Raw genomic sequence first — 20,336 nt, 5'->3', positions numbered from 1 at the left:
ACCCTCCATGGTGAGCTCCAGATCTGGCGGGAGCTTCCGATGGGAGTGGTGTTTTCCACCGCTCGCGATGGTGGTACTGGCTGCGCGCCAGTGATGGCTGCCGAGGGCACAAGTGGCCTTTATTTAAAACGTCGATGGCCCGAGGCAGCACATGGGGCAGGAGGATCAGCTGTGGCGCCCAGCTGGTTCCGGCTGGGCAACTCCTGCGGGATGTTCAGTCCAGACTTGGAGATGGATGGGTCCCTGAATGCGTGGAGTCGATGACTCGAGGGGCGATGAACAGTCCCTGTTCAGTGGTGGAGGCAGCAGCACCCAGCCCAATGGTCCCGGTAGGGATAGGTGAATTACCGCCATACTGGGTTGGGGCTGTGCAGGGACCTGCGTGGGGAACTTAAAGCGAGGAGATGGGCTGGGTGCATGTGAGCCGAGATGCCACGAGAGGGGGTGGTTTTGGGTGTGGAGTCTTGATGTTTGTGGTTCTGCTCTAGTACTCCCCTTTGGTCCTGAGAGCTGGAGAGATGCCCGGTGAGTTGAAGTCACTGGACGGGCAATTAAGCTTCTCCAGTGAAAGCCTTTCTGGCACGGGGGCATCCGGGTTTTGGCGGCCTCCAGGGGCGCCTTCCGCTCTTTGAGGGAGAGACCACCTCCTCCCGCCGAGTGTAATGAAGCCCCCCCCGCCGGGCTGCCTACACTCCCTCCCGGAAGTCTCCTGACCTGCATAATTAAAGCAATATAATCATCCTGGGGCTGTCTCCCTGGCGTGTGGGAGAAAGTGCTTTCTGGCGCAGGAGGCTAAGCTTGGTGGTGAGGAGGATCCCGCCATGGTCCTGGCAAGCCTTAAGCATATCGGCCAAGTTCAGGATCTTTGCCCAGGCCCACTTGATTGCTCTGGGCGGCACTCCAGTGCGGAGAGGGCGTTCTCCTTGGGCGGCAGGCACATGAGGAGCTTCGTTTTGGTAGCCCTCCCTCGCTATCTACCTGCCTCTTGAGAGCCTCCTGGAGCCTGTTCACAAATTCAAGCCGTGATGAGGGCTCTTGGGGTTTTGGCCGGATGGCCCGGAGAAACTTTGGGTTGGCTGGCGGCATTGGGAACTTTGATGAAGCGCCTTGTAGAGGCGCTTATTCCAGAAGGCGACCATCGTAAGGGTGGCCTCCTGGCAAGGTTTAATCTGGATCGTTGCAGGGTTGGCCCGAAGGCATCCCGAAGCCCGTAAAAGCTGCTGCTGGCCGAAGCGTGTAGAAGGCGCCGCCGGTAACTTTACCCTAGCAAAACATTGCTGGCGGAACTTCGCTTTCCCAGATCACATATTGTGCAGGGCTCAAAAGAAAAAACATCGCGAAGGTGGTCTTCCCAGTCATCCGGAACCATTAGGGTGATTCCTTGTGACTGCCTCTACAGCATGCCTCTCACGCAGGGGGCTGGTGACTCTCCACGTCTACTCGCATCTTTCGCTTATGCGAACTTCGTTGAGGATGTTATAACCTAAAGGGGTGGTACTTCGACAACCCAGCTTGAATAATGCACCACCCTCCCCTCGGGTAATCCCGTGGAAGTGAAAGCGGGGCATAGAGGCGAGGATATACGGCATCGAGTCTTCGATCAGGGTTTCCTTTTACGCGAATTGTTGGCTAATGTCACGTTCTCTGCGAGGGTTTTCGAAAACCCACACCATTACGCATTAAGCTGGCGGAGCCCAGTGCTATGGCTTCTACCAGAAAATGAAAGCCCGGAGACAGAGGGGAGAGGCGAGCGAGCTGGTGAATTTGGAAGGGAGGGCAGGAGCGCAAAGGGGCAGAAGGAGGACAGGCGTCCAAATTAGAGGAGTAGAGAAAATTCGAGGGGTGAAACTGAAGCTGAAGAAGAGTCGAAAGCGAGGGCGATCTACAGCAAGGGAGCCATAGACCTGCAGGCTGATGGCGACGACATAACACTGTCTCCGCCGTCAGTAGCAGTGACATACGGCGCCGAGGCTCACCAATGCGAAGAGTCGCTACCGATGTTTTCCCAATCCTTAAGATTCAATGTCCCCCCTCGGGTACCATGGACATTGAGCTTCCAATCTCCTCAACCAATTTGCGCCCAGCTCTTCCCCTCTCTTTACTGAGGAGACCCTGCGGTCGTTTAAGCTAACGCACAGCTTTTAATTTCGTTAGCGATGCTTGTCATAAGCCCATGCTTTTTTGCAAGCTCCCCATACTTACCGCCGGTGTTTTGATGGGGACGAGAGAGTGTCCTAGAACTTCGGGGTCCCTGGATCGCCCGATCCAGCTGGACGGCGTTGAGGCTGACCGACCAGGTGGAGTCCCTGGATGTCGCCCACGATCCAGCCGGATCGTCGGTACCATGACCCCTTCCCGAAGCGTAATGTATAGCAGGGTGGAGGGTTCGAGGATTCCCAGCTTTGGCACCAACTTGTAGTCATGAAGCCGCGTTCACAGGTCCAGCGCAGAAGCGAGAGCGAGTAGCGGTGATAACATCTGGTGGAAGCCAGCAAGCGGGAAGCTTGGTGTCCGTGGTTCCTAGCGACTCTTGCAGCGTGCTGGCTCCTGACACCTTTATTACTTATGATTCTAAGCCCGGGCGTGTACGCAGAAGAGGCCCGGAGCGAGGATTCGGGCGGGATTCGGAAGAGCGGGAGGCTGAGCTTCGAAATCATCATAGTGATGCATGATCTCACACCTGGCTAAGCTACAGTGCGGAGGAAGGAGCATCTGAAGCAGTCTGGGCCTCCAATCCTCACCTGGGGAGCAAGACCATTTGTCCCTTTGTCTGGGGACACCCGGTGGTTTGTGAGCCAGGTAGTTCCCATGACCCATGACTCATCGGGGGGGGGTGAGGGCGGGGGGGCGGTCGCGACCAGAAAGGCAAATAGGGCGCCCGATGTTCCAGCTTCTACCTAACGGTGTTGCTGGGTCAGCAGTTCATCCCTACAATTTGGTAGTCCACCTTCATAACATAAACTTTCACCCCCCCAAAAAAAAACTTGCTAGAAGACACATTTCAGTCTTGCTTTATGCCAACAATGCAGTAATCCTATTGGCTTTAAACCAGCACTGAAAGCACTTGAATTGTATTGCAAGGAGGACAAACTAGAACTTAAAAACCAGAAAACACAATTATAGCATTTGCCAAAAGGCCCAAGTACCACTCATGGAACATAATCAAAGAAAAAATGGCTTCTATTGGACTGTCAGTGGATTCACTTTGCCCTTTGTCCTATTCAGAAGTCTATAGAAAATTAAAAGGTCAACTATTGGATAGAGAGTTCTCTACCCTAATCACCGCAGCCAAGAAAACATGCTCCTCCCTCTATTTTTCTCTTCCATTTGAACAGGGCCACTTGCAGGGACATAGGTATAGATTTTTATGGGTGGGGTTCGGGGGTGGAGACACACACACCCCCACCCCTAGGGCATGGCCATGCCTCCTCAAGCCCCACCCCGGCCTGGCGCTTATAAAAGCAGCTCTCCAAGGCCGGGGATGGCAGACTCCCCCACCCAGCCCTCCCCTGGCCCCCACCAGCTGGACTCCCAGCCATCAGCTGGCCGTTCCTTCTGCCCTTCCCTCTGGGCAGAGGCATAGAGGGAAAATGGAGCCCGGTGCAAAATCTGAGTCCCCTCCCCTGGGGCAGCCGCTGTGATGCTGGAATCCACCCCCAAATAGCATCATGTTCAATGGTGTTTAAACTAGAGAGCCCAAATTCTCCTTTTAAATCCACCATAAAGGGAGAATCTGGGGTCCCCAGCTAAACAACATTGAAAGTGATGCTGTTTTGGGGTGGATTATCCCTCACCCTGAAACAGCATCACTTTCAATGTGGCATAGTGGTTAAGAGCAGGTGCATTCTAATCTGGAGGAATCGGGTTTGATTCCCTGCTCTGCTGCTTGAGCTGTGGAGGCTTATCTGGGGGAATTCAGATTAGCCTGTGAACCCCCACACAGGCCAGCTGGGTGACCTTGAGCTAGTCACAGCTTCTCGGAGCTCTCTCAGCCCCACCCACCTCACAGGGTGTTTGTTGTGAGGGGCGATGGTCAAGGAGATTGTAAGCTCTTTTGAGTCTCCTACAGGAGGGAAAGGGAGGATATAAATCCAAACTCTTCTTCTTCTTCTAAACTGAGGGGGTGGATTTAAAAGGAGAATCTGGGGAAATTTGGGGGGTGCTTGCTGTCAGGGGTGCAATTGTTAAGCTAGCAGCACCAAACTTTTAGGGTATCCTGAGGAGACTCTCCTAATGATACCATCCAGGTTTGGTGAAGTTTGGTTCAGGGGGTCCAAAGTTATGGACCCTCAAATGTGTAGCCCCAATTTCTATTAGCTCCCATTGGAAACAATGGAGGATGGGGGCACCCCTTTTGGGAATCCATAACTTTGGACCCCCTGAACCAAACCTCACCAAACCTGGCTAGTATCATCAGGTGGTTCCCCCAAACAATCCCTGAAAATTTGGTGCTGCTAGCCTAAACAATGTGCCCCATTCAGGCCAAAAACCGAAAAACACAAAAAATGTTTTAAAAACCCACAAACGGGTGGGCGGAGCTTCGGACATGAATGGGGGGTTTGAACCCGAGGACCCCCCCTTACCTACGTCCTTGGCCACTTGGCACACTACTTGTATTGTTTAATAAACCCTGCTCAAAGGAGAATCATAATGTTCGCTAGGTTTAATGTTATGCCTTCTGCCTTGTTACATGGCAGATTGAACAAGCAAGAAAAGGCTAAAAGATTGTGCCCGTGTAATGATGGCTCAGTTGAATCTCTGGCCCACCAATTACTACACTGTTTCAGATTCAAGGAAATCAGATCCAAGTATGTGAATCTTACTCCTTTACATTTACCCAATCTCCCCAATTTATTTAGATTACACTACTTGCTGGACAATCCTGATCCTTCTCTCTGTATGATAATGGCAGACTTTCTCCTGGAAATTACTAAATACCAGTAGATTTCCCTCCAGTTAACATTTATTTCCTGTACTGTATATGTTTTTTAAATCAGTTTTTTACTATTGTTGTACTGTTGTCTATGCCAATAAAGGCTTTCTTGCTTGCACTCATGGAACATCAGAGGTCATAAGACTGAGCAGGTTCCCTGTTTTAATTGTCTGGGGGTAGTCCTCCTATTCTCTGGTAGCAGAAAAGCTGATGTAGACTATATTGCTGGAAATGCACAGAGGAAGTGCACAGAGGAATCTACTTTAGAGGAAGCGAGCAAAAGGACAGAGGCAAACTCAGCAACCTTAAAAGGAGTAGACAGGAAAACTAATAAGATTGAAGCCATCGATAAAAAGCTGAGGACTTCAAGGAGATGAAAAATAAGCTAGACAGTGTAAACCAAAAGGTACAACATATTGGAGAAGACAATGAAAAATATCAGGATCAGCTTGCTATGCTGGAATATAGACAGAGGGAAGATTCGTACACTTTAGATCTATAGCTGAGTGTGGACAAAATATTATATTATTGTATTGTTTTACTATATGTACAAATGCAAGCCACCTTGAGTCCCCTTGGGAGATTGGCAGGGTAGAAATGTAAGATGTAAGATATATAAAAATGTATAGTGGCATATTTTTTATGGCCCTTTCCTTTCTGAAGGGTGCTCCTCCACTGGCAGATTCTGCCCGGTGGAGAGGGGTGGGGAACGTTCCTTGCGGGGAGCATCTGGCGGCCCCACAGAGGCAGCAGTCCCTCTCCCACTCACCTTCTCGCCTTCGTCGCTCTACTGGACTGCTGAGACCTGCCCACGCTGCCCTCCGACCTCCAGGGGTCAGAGAACAGCAAGGGAGGGTCTCAACAGTCCAGTAAAGCGGCTGGCATTAAAATCTTGAAGGAGCAGGGGGAGGCAGTGTGTGTTCCCGGCAGTGCGTTTACTTTCTGCCCGGCGAGAGGCAGCTGTTTCTAAAAACCTCCCTCCAGGAGGAGGTTTTGGAGGAAGCAGCCTGGCAGCCACCCTGGGGGGTGGGGGGGGAGGGAGCCAGGGAGGCGCTGCTGCGTTTTAACTTGGCGCTGCCTGTGAGCGGCTCCCTGGGGACGGCATTTTTACCGTCCCCAGGGCGCTATGGCCCGTGCAGGAAGGGCCTATGTTAAGAAAATTTAAAAAATAAAAAGAGATTTATGTAGGCAGGATTTTTCTGGGTTACCTTTGCATCACTCCATAAGGTTTTCGTGACATTGTTCATTTCTGTCTAAGGCAAATTGTTCCAACCTTACTTGCAAGAAGTTGAGTCTTGACGGCACAGGTCTCCTGAGACATGTGAAGAATTGTACCCTGGAGCTTCAGCTAACAAGCTTCCCTTGGGAGGGCCTCCTCTGCCATCCCTCAGAGTCTGTGCCCAGCCCACTACAATATGCACTGTTCTTTCACTCCTCAGATTCTTCGGTGCATCACAGTTGCCGTCCAGCAACTGTTAAAAAATTTCTTTACCTTTCAGAAATTCCGCAATCAGAAACGACCAATGTTGCCACCATGCCACAAGAGAGACCTTACTGGCAGGTGTTCCATTTCTACTGGTGGTGCTGCATAAAAGACCTTGAGAAATGCTCATTCTTGAATGGATCATCATTTCTATTCAGGATTACAAGATGCAATGAACCTTCATATGGAGGACACTTCTGCTAGAACAGCCAATTTTTTTTCAGCAATATGATGTCTTTATCTACCAAATAATATCTAAACCTACAGGAAGGGGCAAACAGGAAGCCAGTTGCCATGTTTTCAACGTGACTCCTTTTTCCCAACACATTCCAATTTTCACAAGTTGTGCGCCATATTTGTATAACAAGGACTTCCCAATTAGGTGAGTCCCAATCGCTTTGCTTAAAGCTTGCCTGCCACATGTTTCCCTTGCTCTGATCCCAGTCATTTAACGATTGGCAATGATGTTTGCAGATTCCAATTCATTGCCCTCATTGACTGACTTCAGTCAGGGAAGGAGGGATATCAAATCCAATAAAATAAAAAAGTAGGTATGACTGAAGGAAGCAGGAGATTAAGCCAACTTCAGAAAAAAGATCACTAGTCTTGCATTTTCAAAAAACCCTGGTTTGAGCTGAAATAAAATGTCCTGAGGATGTTTTGGGGGGAAAGCTGTGCAGAGTTCCTCCCTAAAATGCATCTTTTCATGTCCTCAAGATGTTTTATTTGTGCTGTGCAGAAAGGGCCATTGTAAGACACTTTGAGACTCCTTGGAGGTAAAGAAAAACTGAATAGAAAAACCAACTTTTCTTTTCTACCAGATACAGGGGGACTGGATGAATATTTGAGGTAGCTGATGGGCTGGATGAAGATGAAAAAACTAAAGCACAGTTTTGGCAAGACAGATATTAACAATTGGGTCTGATACCTGTTCTGGATAGTACATTTCTGCTGAAGGATAAGGCTTACAGCAGCAGTGGCATAGGAGGTTAAGAGCAGGTGTACTCTAATCTGGAGGAACTGGGTTTGATTCCCAGCTCTGCCGCCTGAGCTGTGGAGGCTGATCTGGGGAATTCAGATTAGCCTGTACACTCCCACACACGCCAGCTGGGTGACCTTGGGCTAGTCACAGCTTCTCGGAGCTCTCTCAGCCCCACCCACCTCACAGGGTGTTTGTTGTGAGGGGGGAAGGGCAAGGAGATTGTAATCCCCTTTGAGTCTCCTGCAGGAGAGAAAGGAGGGATATAAATCCAAACTCTTCTTCTTCTTCTTCTTACAGTACAGGGGAGGAAAGGCAGCATGGAATAGCCCAATCTCGTCAGATGTCAGAAGCAAAGTAGGGTCAGTAATTGGAAGGGAGACTATCAAGGAAGGCTCTGTAGAGGACAGCAATGGCAAATCACCTCTGTTTCTCACTCATCTGGAAAGCCCCTTTCTGGGGTCACCCTGAGTTTGCTGCAACTTGATGGGACTTTACACACACATTCCAAATTCAGGTTGCACAAAAAGCCCTTGTCCAAGATAGATTGTTTGTTGCTCTGAGTTGCAACTCTAGAATTCATATGTTCAATCTTTTGGCCGGTGGTCTTTAAAGCAGGTTTCTGGTCACGTGGGGGGGGGCATGCAAGGGGAGGGGGGGGGAGGGAGGGAGGGGTGGCATGCAAGGGAGGGGAGGCACATGTACGGACATGTTCTTGGATCCTGTTCAGCACCAGGATACCCAGCTGGCAACAACAAACAATTCATTTAAAATGATGTAAATGATAATGTTATAAAATATTTTTCTTTTTTTATTAACATGTATTATTTTTCATAAATAAAAAGAGAGAAAAATGCATGTGTTGATACAAAGGTAGGGATATGATGTCTGTAAAGTTTCTTCCCTTAACGTTAAAAAAGTTAAAGGAAGGTTAAAATGATAGAATTTTAATGCTGAAGCTTAGAAATAATAGTACATTTATAACGTTAATATTTCTATTAGTTAATATGTTTTATTGGTAACAGTTAACTTTTAAAATTATAAATTTAATGATGTAAAGTATGTTTCAAGATTGGGTCTCCCAGAATCTAGTCTAATACTCTAACCCTGTGGTGGCGAACCTTTGGCACTCCAGATGTTATGGACTACAATTCCCATCAGCCCCTGCCAGCATGGTCCATTGGCTATGCTAGCAGGGGCTGATGGGAATTGTAGTCCATAACATCTGGAGACCCAAAGGTTCACCACCACTGCTCTAACCTCTACCCACTACTTCATCTCTGTCTTTTCTTTTCAGAGCGGTAAAATGGCCAATGAAAACCAAACAGGCATCTCTGAATTTGTCCTTTTGGGTCTCTCCACCCAACCTCAACACCAGAATCTGTTCTTCCTGCTTTTCCTCTCCTTGTACCTGCTGACTCTACTAGGAAACCTTCTGATTGTCCTGCTGGTCCATTTGGACAACCGCCTTCTTCATACCCCAATGTACTTCTTTCTCAGTCAGCTCTCGTTGGCTGACTTAGGTTTTGTTTCCAGCACTGTTCCCAAGATATTGGTGAATCTGATGTCCCCTAACAAGACCATCTCTTTTAGTGGGTGCTTGATCCAAATGTATTTCTTCTTAACCTTTGGTAACACTGATAGTTTCCTTTTGGCCTGCATGGCTTACGACCGCTACATGGCCATCTGTCACCCACTGCACTATGCCACTGTGATGAGTCACAAGCGTTGCCTCATACTGGCATGTGGATCATGGATCCTTTCTGTTGGCCTAGTGCACAGCGGAAGGACTAGGTGCCAACTCACCCTTGCTAGAACAGGAGGTAACTGCTTGCAGTATAAGAAAAAGAAACACTCGAACCCAGTAGATTTAGTTCCAACAGGAATGCTTTATCTCTTGTTTCTCAAAGGAACAAAATAACAATAACTATCCACACTCTCTACTCTGACAACAATCTGAGCCGAGCCTGAAGGTGAAGGAGAGGTACTAGTGGGTATGCAGTCTTCTTATATAGTTTTTGTCCAGCAAATCATTAGCTAGATGATCTAATCATCCTGGCCTCTTAATGACCTTTTCACTTCTGCTGACTGTTACATACCAATCACCGTTGAACAGAAGGCTCCGACCTTTACAATTCTACTTGCTATTTTATGCCATCACTGCAGACCCAGACAGAGAGGCTCCGACCTTTACAATTCTGCTGACTGTTACATTCCAGTCATTCTAGACCAGCATATGACCACCTTGCAATTTTTTTCAATATCCTGACACCTTCTCATATCTGGTTGGAATGTTGCCTCATTACATAATATTTACAAACAAAATAATTACAAACAAAATAATTACAAACAAAAGTCATTCACATTATTTACACTCATTACATAGTTAGTACACAGTCAGTACACAGAGTTACTTATTTCACTCACTTTGTACAGAGTCCTTCCCTTAAGTGTACATCTGCTAAACCCAAACCAAACGCAAGTCATTATGTTTTTTTTGTATTGGTAATGGCTTTGTTAAGATAGCCGACTATGTTTGCAGATGATTCACAGTACTGCAACTTAATCATATTTGACTGTATCAGTTGTTTTACATTTTTGGAATTTCACAGCTACATGTTTAGTACGACTTTTAAGGTTTTCGTTCTCTGCCATGGCTATACATGTCTGTGAGTCTTCAAAAACTGTTATAGGTTGTTCACATTTCTCCACCCAGGTCTTTTAGCAGCCTCTGTTGCATGCCTCATTAAGGCATACTCTGCCTCAGCAGTTGAAGTGGCAACCGTTGTTTGTTCGAGATCTCCAACAAATCGGATGGCTGCCATATTGCATATAATAACCACTCACTGACTTACATCCCTGAGTCCTCTGCAAATGGAAGCTGTCGCATACACCACTAAGTCCTTGTTGTTTTGGTTAGAAAAGTGTAAACCATAGTTAGCAGTTCCTTCAAGTAGCAATTACTCTTTTTTTAGCCTGCCAGTCTTTCTCAGTAGGTTTACAGCTGTTCTGCTTAATAAACCTACAGCAAAGCTATCTCTATGGTCTTGTCAGTTAGCAGTAATGCAGCAGGCTGCCAGTAAGAGCGATAGGGCTTGCCTTTCAAAGGATTTGGGGTTATCTTGCGTACAAAAATCAGCCACCATTGGGGTTTACGTGCCACTTTGGCATCTTGCAGACCAGCTTTTTTTGTATGACACCCTCTATCTTTTGTTTTGTGTCAGAAACACATCCCCTTCTTCAGATTTACTGAAGCTTGAATACCCAGGTATTGCTTTAGATACCCAAGTCTTTCAGCTTAAAAGTGTTTACTCAACTCAGTGTAAAGTTGTTTGATTTGAAGTTTGTCTGTTTTTGCAACCACACAGAGATCATCAACATAAATCATCAAAATGATACATTCATCACCAGTACCTCTGGTATATATACAGGCATCGACCACACTTTGGTCAAATTTCATTTCACATAATGCTTTGTGTATGCACCTGTTCCAACATCTGGCTGACTGTTTCCGGCCATTTTCGCTTTGTTAGCTTATAAACTTTATCAACTTGTTCATGCTCATAACCTGGTGCTTGCTTCATGTATATGGTCTCTTGCAAAATCTGCATTTAAATAAGCTGTTTCAAAATCCGAAGTGCCTCATTTTAAAAGTCTCTTTTGCTCCAGCCAGAGCAATCACTAATCTCATGGATTCTGCCTTTGCAGTGGGTGCATAAGTCTGATCATAACTGTCAAACTTTGTTTGAAGAGAAGCCTTGTCGCGACTAATCTTGCTTTATATTTGCAAGTCCCATGGGTATAGGTTTACACCTGTATACCCATCTTGCACCTATATTCGGCTTATCAGTAGGTTTATCAAGAATGTTAAGCACTTTTAAGTTCACCAAGGATTCTCACTCATTGTCCATATTTTGATCCCATTTGTCCTGTTCCCCAGGTGGACATTTCAACATATCCTTGGAAACCTTGTGGTTCTGTCCCTAATTGGCACCTCTCACTTCTTGTACCATAAACCTTTTGGTGGTATGCCTTTGTTGCTCTTTCTGATCTGCGTGGTAGCTATTTCTCCAGTTTGCTCAGCCCCTCTCTCCCTGGCTTCCTTCCTGATCACTATCACTGTTCTGTTGTTGCTTAGATTTCCGGAGCAGATGTGTGACCCTTGAACAGGGAGTGGGGTTGTCGATGCTATCACTAGGTACTGTGTCATGGCTTACTGGTGGTAAGAACACTTCAGAGTTTTGATGCACATGTTCCCAACCTGTATGCTTTTCAAAGTTGGCACTCGTGAGATAGCAATTCTTCCATGACCCAATGAAAATCTATAGCCTTTGGTATTCTGCATATCCACCACAAAGCGCAGTCTCTGCCATTTCTTTTGTCCTTTTTTCCGTTGCTGTCTGGGAATGAGGACGTTAATAAAACTCCCAAATATTCTAAGGTGTTTCAGGGGAGGCCTTTTTGCCAAACATTCTGAAAATGGTGTTTTCATTGATACTTGAACTCACAACCTGTTTATTACATGTGTGGCAGCTAGAACAACCTCTCCCAAATGGAATGGAGCCTTGGCATCATTTTGTCATGCATCCGCATTGTTTGAAGAATGCCTAGTCTCCTCTCAGCCCGCGCCATTTTTCAGCCGGGCTGAGCAGTTTGTTCTCTGTGGCTAATACCTTTCTGTGTCAGCCATGTTTGGAATTTGTTCCCCATGAACTCACACGCCTCTGTCAGATTGCAAGGCAAAGCCACCTTGTGGGGAACCTCCGTTCAATCATTGAGACCCATTCCTTAAACCTTGTAAAGGGCTTCATCCTTAGATTTCAACAGCAAGCAGTAAAATTATCTGCTATAATCATCAATCAGCAGAAATATATATCGTGCACCCCTTCGGCAGTTGGAGAGGACCGAAGCTAGTCTGCATGGACTAGTTCAAATGGTCTTTCCATTTGTCATATGCAGCTCTTTTGGGGGGGATTGGATAGGATTTCATATGCTTACTACGAAGACTGAACAGTCTAGAGATGCTGCAAGGCTTTACACTCAAATCACATACTTTGCCAGCTGCTTGATGGTGGCAAAGGCATGTCTAAGGACTCTGTGAGATAGTGCACACAATCATCATGCATAGGCTTATTAAGCTAGACTTGAAACATTCATTACATTTCATTTTGCCCTTTATCAGTCATAACATACATTTTGTGTAGGTGTACCTTTTGCACATTCTATGTCATTTCTGCCATACTGTACAACCCTGGTTATCAAATACTAGTTTTGTACCCTTGTTCCGGCTAAACTTGGGGCGGCTCAACAAACAAAATCCAGTCAGGAACACACAACACATTTTGCAACTTTTTTACCTAGGCATGGTATGGAGGCAGTTCCTTGCAGCATAACGGCAGCTGGTGATCCATGCGGCCAAACTGACATGCTTCACGCTTTGCCTTGGGCTCCTCAGTCAATAGGTGATGAGCATTTTACGACATGCTCTGAACTGAGCCAGAGTCAAGAGCCAGATGGAGTTGGTTTCTCTGGACATCGGTTCTCAGCAATGCCGTCAAGTAGTGCTCCTTCTTTTTCCTCTTCCCGTTGTCCTTTAGCTGGCCCTTCTTCTCCCCTTCTGTGGGCATTCCGGAGAAGATGATTAGTAGAAACCTAGCGGAAACAGCCGAACTGCATATGACCTTGGACAGTTCAGGGAAAGCTGGGTTTCACTTTTGCCTCTGGAAACAGCAGGCTTCTCTGGCTGTGGCTTCAAGGCCAAAACTCTCTTTGTTTCTGGGCTCGAAGCCCGTTGCAGTCACATAGTCTAGAGTCAAATCATCTTCCTTTATGCTCTGCATACTTTAGACAAAATTGTCCCAGCTGTCATCTAGGAAGATGGTACAATATAAGGCCCTATGCTGTTCAGTGAAAGTCATGCCTCATCTTCCAGCTTTCGACGAATAGTGTATACAGCTGTTGGACATGGTTGGCCACATTTCCTGCCTCCTTTCAGGCTTCAAATTGTATAAGCGTCTGAGGTCGAGAGATTACCTTTGGGAACCAGCAGTCTGCGTCTGGTACAGGTCCTTCCAACACCTTCCAGCAGTCGAAGCCTTCTCGGCAGCCCGTAGATAGATGATGAGCTGGGAGTTTTCCACAGCCAACTTATTATGGGCTGTGCTTGGCTCTGGCATCTGCCCTCTGCTCTGCTGCTGTGCCTGGGTTAGGTGGGGTCTCGACTACAGCCCATAAATCTTCCTTGTTAGAAAGCTCTGCATTTTCCCTCCATGCTGAAGTAGTTCCCTGCAGTCCAACCCGTTCAAAAGGCAAACTACGCATGGTGGATGTCATCGTGTCATTCACACTGCCTCTAGAACACTCTCTAGCTTCAGTGGTTAGGATCCTGGGCCCATAGCCAAATGTGTTGGCCTAGTGCACAGCGACGGAAGGGACTAGGTGCCAACTCACCCTTGCTAGAACAGGAGGTAACTGCTTGCAGTATAAGAGAAAAAGAAAACAGCTCAGACAGTAGATTTGGTTTCCAACAGGAATACTTTATCTCTTGTTTCTCAAAGAGGAACAAAAATAACAATAACTATCCACTCTCTACTCTGACAACAATCTGAGCCCGAACCTGAAGGTGGAAAGGAGGTACTGAAGTGGGTATGCAGTCTTCTTATATGTTTTGTCCAGCAAATCATTAGCTAGATGATCTAATCATCTCCCTGGCCTGTGAAACCCTTTTCACTTCTGCTGACTGTTGCATGCCAATCACTGCAGACCCAGACAGAGAGGCTCCGACCTTTACAATTCTGCTGACTGTTACATGCCAATCACTGCAGACCCAGACAGAGAGGCTCCGACCTTTACAATTCTGCTGACTGTTACATTCCAGTCATTCTAGACCAGCATATGACCACCTTGCAATTTTCAATATCCTGACACTTTCTGCTCTTCACTCTTTGCCCTACACTCTTCTGACATCCCGCCTTTCTTTCTGCTCCTCTTGGGAGATCCCCTATTTTTTCTGTGATGTTTACCCTCTCCTGGAACTGTCTTGCTCCAGCACAAGTCTCATAAAAGTACTGGCACAGACAGAAGGTGTGGTGGACATTCTAGGGCCCTTTGTCCTCATTATGATCTCCTACATGCACATCTTCTGTGCCATCATGAAAGTACCATCTGCTGCTGGGAAGCGTAAAGCCTTCTCGACTTGTGGCTCTCATCTGACTATAGTGGTTCTATTCTATGGGACCATCAGCTGTCTCTATTTCCAGCCTACCTCTGCTTACTCAGCCCAGAAAGGCACCATTACTTCTCTCTTGTATGCAGTGGTGATCCCTATGCTGAATCCATTCATCTATACCTTGAGGAACTATGATATAAAGGCAGCTATTGTGAGACTTTGGGATAAGAGCAGAAGCTTTCAGCGTACATGAGAAACAAGAGAAGAGAAATCAAAGTTTTCATTGATTGTAAAGGCCTTCTTGGATCTGCTATCCAGGAATGCAGAGATGCCAGAAAAATGTGGAATGTAACTTGAACTTATGTGGACCTTGAATGCTGCCTCTTCTAAAGATCCCAGTTTTATTCCAGTGGTCTTCTGCATCACCCCGTGCATCAGCACTGCTTTATAAACTGTCCATTGTGTATACTTACTTTCTTCAGCCTGTGTACCCCTGAACTTCATTCAACAGATGCTCGTAAATGTGTTCCTTTGGCAATTTACAGTGCAGTCTTATGCAGATGGGGCTAACTTGGCATAGGGGTAACTTGGGGGTAACTTGGCAGATGGGGGTAACTTGGCATAGGATTGCACTGCTAATCTTGAATACATATGAAAGTAGATCTTTATTTATTTATTTATTTATTTTATTCGATTTTTATACCGCCCCATTCAGAACTTGCCATGCATTTTGTTACACTTTCTCGCCTGATTTCTGAACCTGATGCCTAGGACATTTGTGTCAGAAACAAAGAATTTTGCAGTTCTTGGGGTGGCTAGAAGGTCTAGTAGTGAAAAAGTTAATCCTCAGGCCTGCCTGTCAGAATCCTGATCAATCACTTCTCATCTAAGTGCTTTTACAGCTGCTGCTATCAACCCTTTAATCCCTTTCACTTGGTGCCAATCTATGGTTTCCTCCTGGTGGGAGGCTGGTAACTGATAGCCATGACATCACACAGCTGCAGCCCTGTGACCCTGCCCTAATCTCTACCAGCCTTGCTTCATAGGATGCCTTAGCTTCACTCAGCCCCCACATTCCTCCTCCCCATTATGGCTCTCACCTTACTAGATGTAAACATTCTAACCTCCCTGCTTTTCTCACCAGCTGGGGGAGTATGCTGACACTATATCTCCTTTTCTCCTTTCCCACGTTTCTCAGATCTGGGTATGAAAAGTATGGTACAATCTTCAATAAAGACTGCCATTAGCAATACTTGAGTCTGGTTAGTGTCTACTGACAGGCAACATTACACTGCTGATGAATTTGTAAACCTTCTAAGAAGCAAAATCTGAATTTTGAAACCGAAAATGTTGATGAACTTTTGGAAGTCATAATTTTATTTCTTATGTTGCTTTCTTAACATATTTGCAAATCTCAGCATAAAATTTTTGGAAAAGGCATCTCCATAAACAAAGGATGGTTGAGCTCCTCTGTGCATTTCCAGCAATATAGTCCACATCAGCTTTTCTGCTACCAGAGGATAGGAGGACTACCCCCAGACAATTAAAACAGGGAACCTGCTCAATCTTATGACCACGGATGTTCCATGAGTGCAAGCAAGAAAGCCTTTATTGGCATAGACAACAGTACAACAGTAGTAAAAAACTGATTTAAAAAACATATACAGTACAGGAAATAAATGTTAACTGGAGGGAAATCTACTGGCATTTAGTAATTTCCAGGAGAAAGTCTGCCACTATCATACAGAGAGAAGGATCAGGATTGTCCAGCAAGTAGTGTAATCTAAATAAATTGGGGAGATTGGGTAAATGTAAAGGAGTAAGATTCACATACTTGGATCTGATTTCCTTGAATCTGAAACAGTGTAGTAATTGGTGGGCCAGAGATTCAACTGAGCCATCATTACACGGGCACAATCTTTTAGCCTTTTCTTGCTTGTTCAATCTGCCATGTAACAAGGCAGAAGGCATAACATTAAACCTAGCAAGCATTATGACACAGGAGCTGATTAGTCACTGTCTTGACTCTAGTGTTTTTCAACACTGGTAGCCAAGTTTGAAAATGAGAGATCAGGAAAAGCTTTTGTGGTAACCAACCCTGCGCTTGAGACAATGCTTGACTCTGGCACAACATGCCATATAGCAAATGAAAAAAAAATTTCTCGAAATTAAAACCTTGTGATGAAAATTTAACACAGGCCAGCAGGATTCCTTGCAAACTGCTAGGCTGTGGAGATGTGGAAATTCAAATCATGAACGCACAAGGCAAAATTATTCCATTCAAGCTAAAGGATGTCCTGTTTGTTCCCACTGCCTTAGACAATTGCTGTAACTAGAATGTTGAAATGTGGATGTGAGATTGTGTTCAAATAGAATGAATGCAAGATTCTGGATAATGAACATAATATGGAGTTAATTGAAGAAAAAACATGAATTTTATTTCTACTTGAGAAATATTGAAACCTATGATGCAAAGCTGTTGCAGGTCAAAGCGGGGACAGTGCCCCCATGTGGACTGCATCTATGCATGGCATGCCAAATTGGGACATCAAAATTTTGATGCTATCAGACAGCGTATCAAGAGTTGTGGCATGCAAGTGATTGTTATTTGAGTGAGCAGAAATGTGAAGTTTGTTTGACGGGAAAGGTGATGGCCCCCAGACATTTCAAAAACCATACGGCCCCAAAGCCAAAGATCTTAGAGCAATCTTATGGTGGAGCAAGGTATATATTCACTCTAATTGACAGTGGAAGTAGATAACACATTTCCTTACATGGTCAAGTCCAGGGGTAGGGAACCTGCGGCTCTCCAGATGTTCAGGAACTACAATTCCCATCAGCCCCTGCCAGCATGGCCAATTGGCCATGCTGACAAACTGATGGGAACGTTCTCTGGCTATCTGAGCCCACAGGTTCCTGAGTCAGAATCAAGAGATGAGAGGTGCCACAGAAATTTAAGAATTATTTGACTCCTGTCAAGAATAAATTTGGCAAAGTCCCTGAAGTCCTCTTCATTGATAATGGGACTGAATTTTCGAGCAATGAATTTCAAAAATATTTATAAAGTGAAGGAATTATAAATGCAAGATCTGTTAAATATGCACCATCCCACAATGGATTGACGGAATGATTTAACTGGACTATTCTTGAGACTACACACTGTTTATTAATGCAAGCTGGACTTGCCAGAGAAGCAGTGAACACTGCCACATATTGGTATAACAGTGCTACAGGAAATATTGGTATAACAGTGCTATGCCCAGCACTGGTATAATTGGTATATATTGGTATAACAGTGCTATGCAGTGCTACAGGAAAATGCCCTTTCGAATTGTGGAATGGCAGATTGTCAGAACTGAAACATTTGAAAGCTTTTGGTGCAAAAGTTTTTGCTGATGTTCCCAAAGAGAAAAAAAAAAGAAAGCTAGACCCCAGAGTGAAACTTGGTGTACTATTTGGCTATAATCCATTCTATTTGGCTATAATCCAAAGTGTACCATTTGGCTATAATCCAAAGTGTTCCCTTTGCTGCTATTTGCCTGGAAATGGGACAGATTACTTTTGAGACCTTGGCTTGGTTGAGAGCATTCAAATATTGGCTCAAAATTCATTATCAACTGGACTCTTCCAGTTTCATTCACTCTTTTCTACAAGATAGCAAATCAACGTTATGGTCAAATATTATCAAAAACAAAATTGAAACCATTGGCCTATCCTTGGAATCGCTCAGTATGCTTACCCTTACCAAGGCTTATAACACCCTGAAAGTGAAACTGCTTGATGTGGAATTTCAAACACTGATCAAGGCAGCGAAAAGGACATGCTCACCCCTTAATCTTGCAATACCCCCGATCCAAGGCCAAATGGCCAACTATCTCATTACTCTGGTTAACCCAACACAACGGCGAGCCTTGACGCTTGCCATATTTAATGTTATGCCCTCCTCTTTTTTTGCGTGGCAGGTTCAATTATCTTGATAAAACTCAAAGATTATGTTCCTGCAACCAAACTCAGATTGAAACCATAGCTCATTCTCTTTTTCACTGCTTGAGAACCAAGGGAGTCAGAGGGAGAGATGTAAATTCCATACCACTACTCACCATGGCCCCTGCTGACTCGGTTGCAATTCCAATTCTTCTGAATAATACCAACCCTGAGATTGTGGCAAACTTTCTCCTTGAAATAATTGAATGCAAATAATCCAGTAATGGGTCTAAGTATGTTTAGAGCATAAGCAATTAACTTCTCTCTTCCTTATTATGCCACCTTATTTTAATATTTTATTCCTATACTACAATATATTAACCTTGGAATTTAGCAAGTCTCTGTAGCGGCTTCTGAAATGTTTATCTGCGGTATTAATTTTGGATTTAATATGTGTCTCAATTTCTGTCTCTTGCTAATAGTAATTATAACAAACATGGCCAGTGTGATGCAGACAGAATTTGCTTGTTGTTGGGTGGTTCGGGCCCAGTGGAGTGTGAATTGGTGGCCTTCTTTTTGTGCGAAGATGTGAACATGGACTGATGTGTCTTGCGGGTTGGCATTGGATGTGTTTTGCCCCTTACCTGCCCAATATAACATCTACAAAATGCCGCTGGGCCCGTTTTGACGCTTTTCCATCAGCCAATCTAATGGGCAGATTTCAAAAAATCCCACGGCATAGAAGATTATGTGTTTGTAACTCAGGGGAAGTGGACTCTGTATTACATATTCTATTGCATTGTGAACTCCATAAAGGGGAAAGGGAGGCTTTAATTCATCCATTGTTCATTCAGTACAGAAATTTAACTAGAGTTAATTCCAATTCAGTTCTTGTGAGAATTTTACTGGAAGACCGAGTTTCTTTTATATCTCAGCAGGTAGCTAAATTTTGTATGCTGGCACATAATAAGCGAAGAATCATTTTAGGACCAAGAGCCAGACCACATGAAGGTGACCGTAATAATGCTACAAGCTGATGATATTTTTTGTGTATAGACTTATACCATGGATTTCTGTACAAATTTGATTTTTCTTTTGTTTATTGTGCTTCCTTTTTCTTGTTCTTCTCTACTCTTTTTTGCTGGCCTAATGGCTGTAATAAAACTGACTGACTGACTGATGTGTTTTGCTGTATTGGTTTGTTTTATAGCTGCGGTGTTCTTTTAACATGCCAATAAAGGCTTTCTGTTTTTTTCTGTTTTTATAATCCATTCTCAAAGGGATATCGCATACTGAACCCAGAGACTGGCACTGTTGAAATCTTAAATGCTGTGTTCGTGGATGAAAGCAGTATCCTAAAGGTCTATGACCAGGGCTGTGCAGTGCAGTGCCGAGGTCAGGACCAGAGGCTAAGGAAACCACCTTCTCAGCATTGTTCAGTGAGGCATCTGTTGTACCCAGAGCAGATCTGGAAGTAGTCCAGTTAAAAGGGGCATCAGAGCAAGCCAGGCCAGAGGAAGGAGAGAACTCATTCGCTGAGAGAAAGTGACAGAGAGCCAACAAAGGGGTCATGTCTGAGAAATTTAATGACTATGTGTGCTATACCAGTATGCAATCTGAGCCCACAAGCTGGGATGAAATGATGAAGTTACCGCTGTTCATCTCAGAACTGGTGGATGGAAGCAGTGCAAGATGAATTAGATTCCTTGAAATAGGATCAAACCTGGACGTTAAATGAACTACCACCTGGCAGGAAAGCAGTGGGGTGCAAATGGGTATATTCCTATGCAAGGGTGTAGGTAAGGGGGAGTTCTCGGGTTCAACCTCCCATTGCATGGCCGAAGCTCCA

At 45.1% G+C, this 20,336-nt stretch overlaps 1 protein-coding gene across 1 annotated transcript; it reads left to right on the top strand.

Moving 5' to 3' along the window:
• Positions 1-8,701: 8,701 nt before the first annotated feature.
• On the top strand, positions 8,702-14,816 carry LOC125427978 (olfactory receptor 1361-like). Its single transcript, XM_048487545.1, has 3 exons — positions 8,702-9,160; positions 13,509-13,590; positions 14,347-14,816. Exons 1-3 carry the CDS (start codon positions 8,702-8,704, stop codon positions 14,814-14,816), a joined length of 1,011 nt encoding a protein of 336 aa, XP_048343502.1.
• Positions 14,817-20,336: the final 5,520 nt, after the last annotated feature.

The sequence above is a fragment of the Sphaerodactylus townsendi genome, linkage group LG03 (genome assembly GCF_021028975.2).
Source record: "Sphaerodactylus townsendi isolate TG3544 linkage group LG03, MPM_Stown_v2.3, whole genome shotgun sequence".
NCBI classification, from domain to species: domain Eukaryota; kingdom Metazoa; phylum Chordata; class Lepidosauria; order Squamata; family Sphaerodactylidae; genus Sphaerodactylus; species Sphaerodactylus townsendi.
This window is presented reverse-complemented; position numbering and strand designations above follow the sequence as displayed.

Excerpts from the sequence above, each read along its gene's own strand:
- LOC125427978 (XM_048487545.1), top strand. The coding sequence starts at position 8,702 with ATGGCCAATGAAAACCAAACAGGCATCTCTGAATTTGTCCTTTTGGGT. Across the intron at positions 9,161-13,508 it reads GTGGATCATGGATCCTTTCT|ATAGATGATGAGCTGGGAGT; the intron begins GTTGGCCTAGTG and ends GGCAGCCCGTAG. Across the intron at positions 13,591-14,346 it reads TCTGCCCTCTGCTCTGCTGC|ACACTCTTCTGACATCCCGC; the intron begins TGTGCCTGGGTT and ends ACTCTTTGCCCT.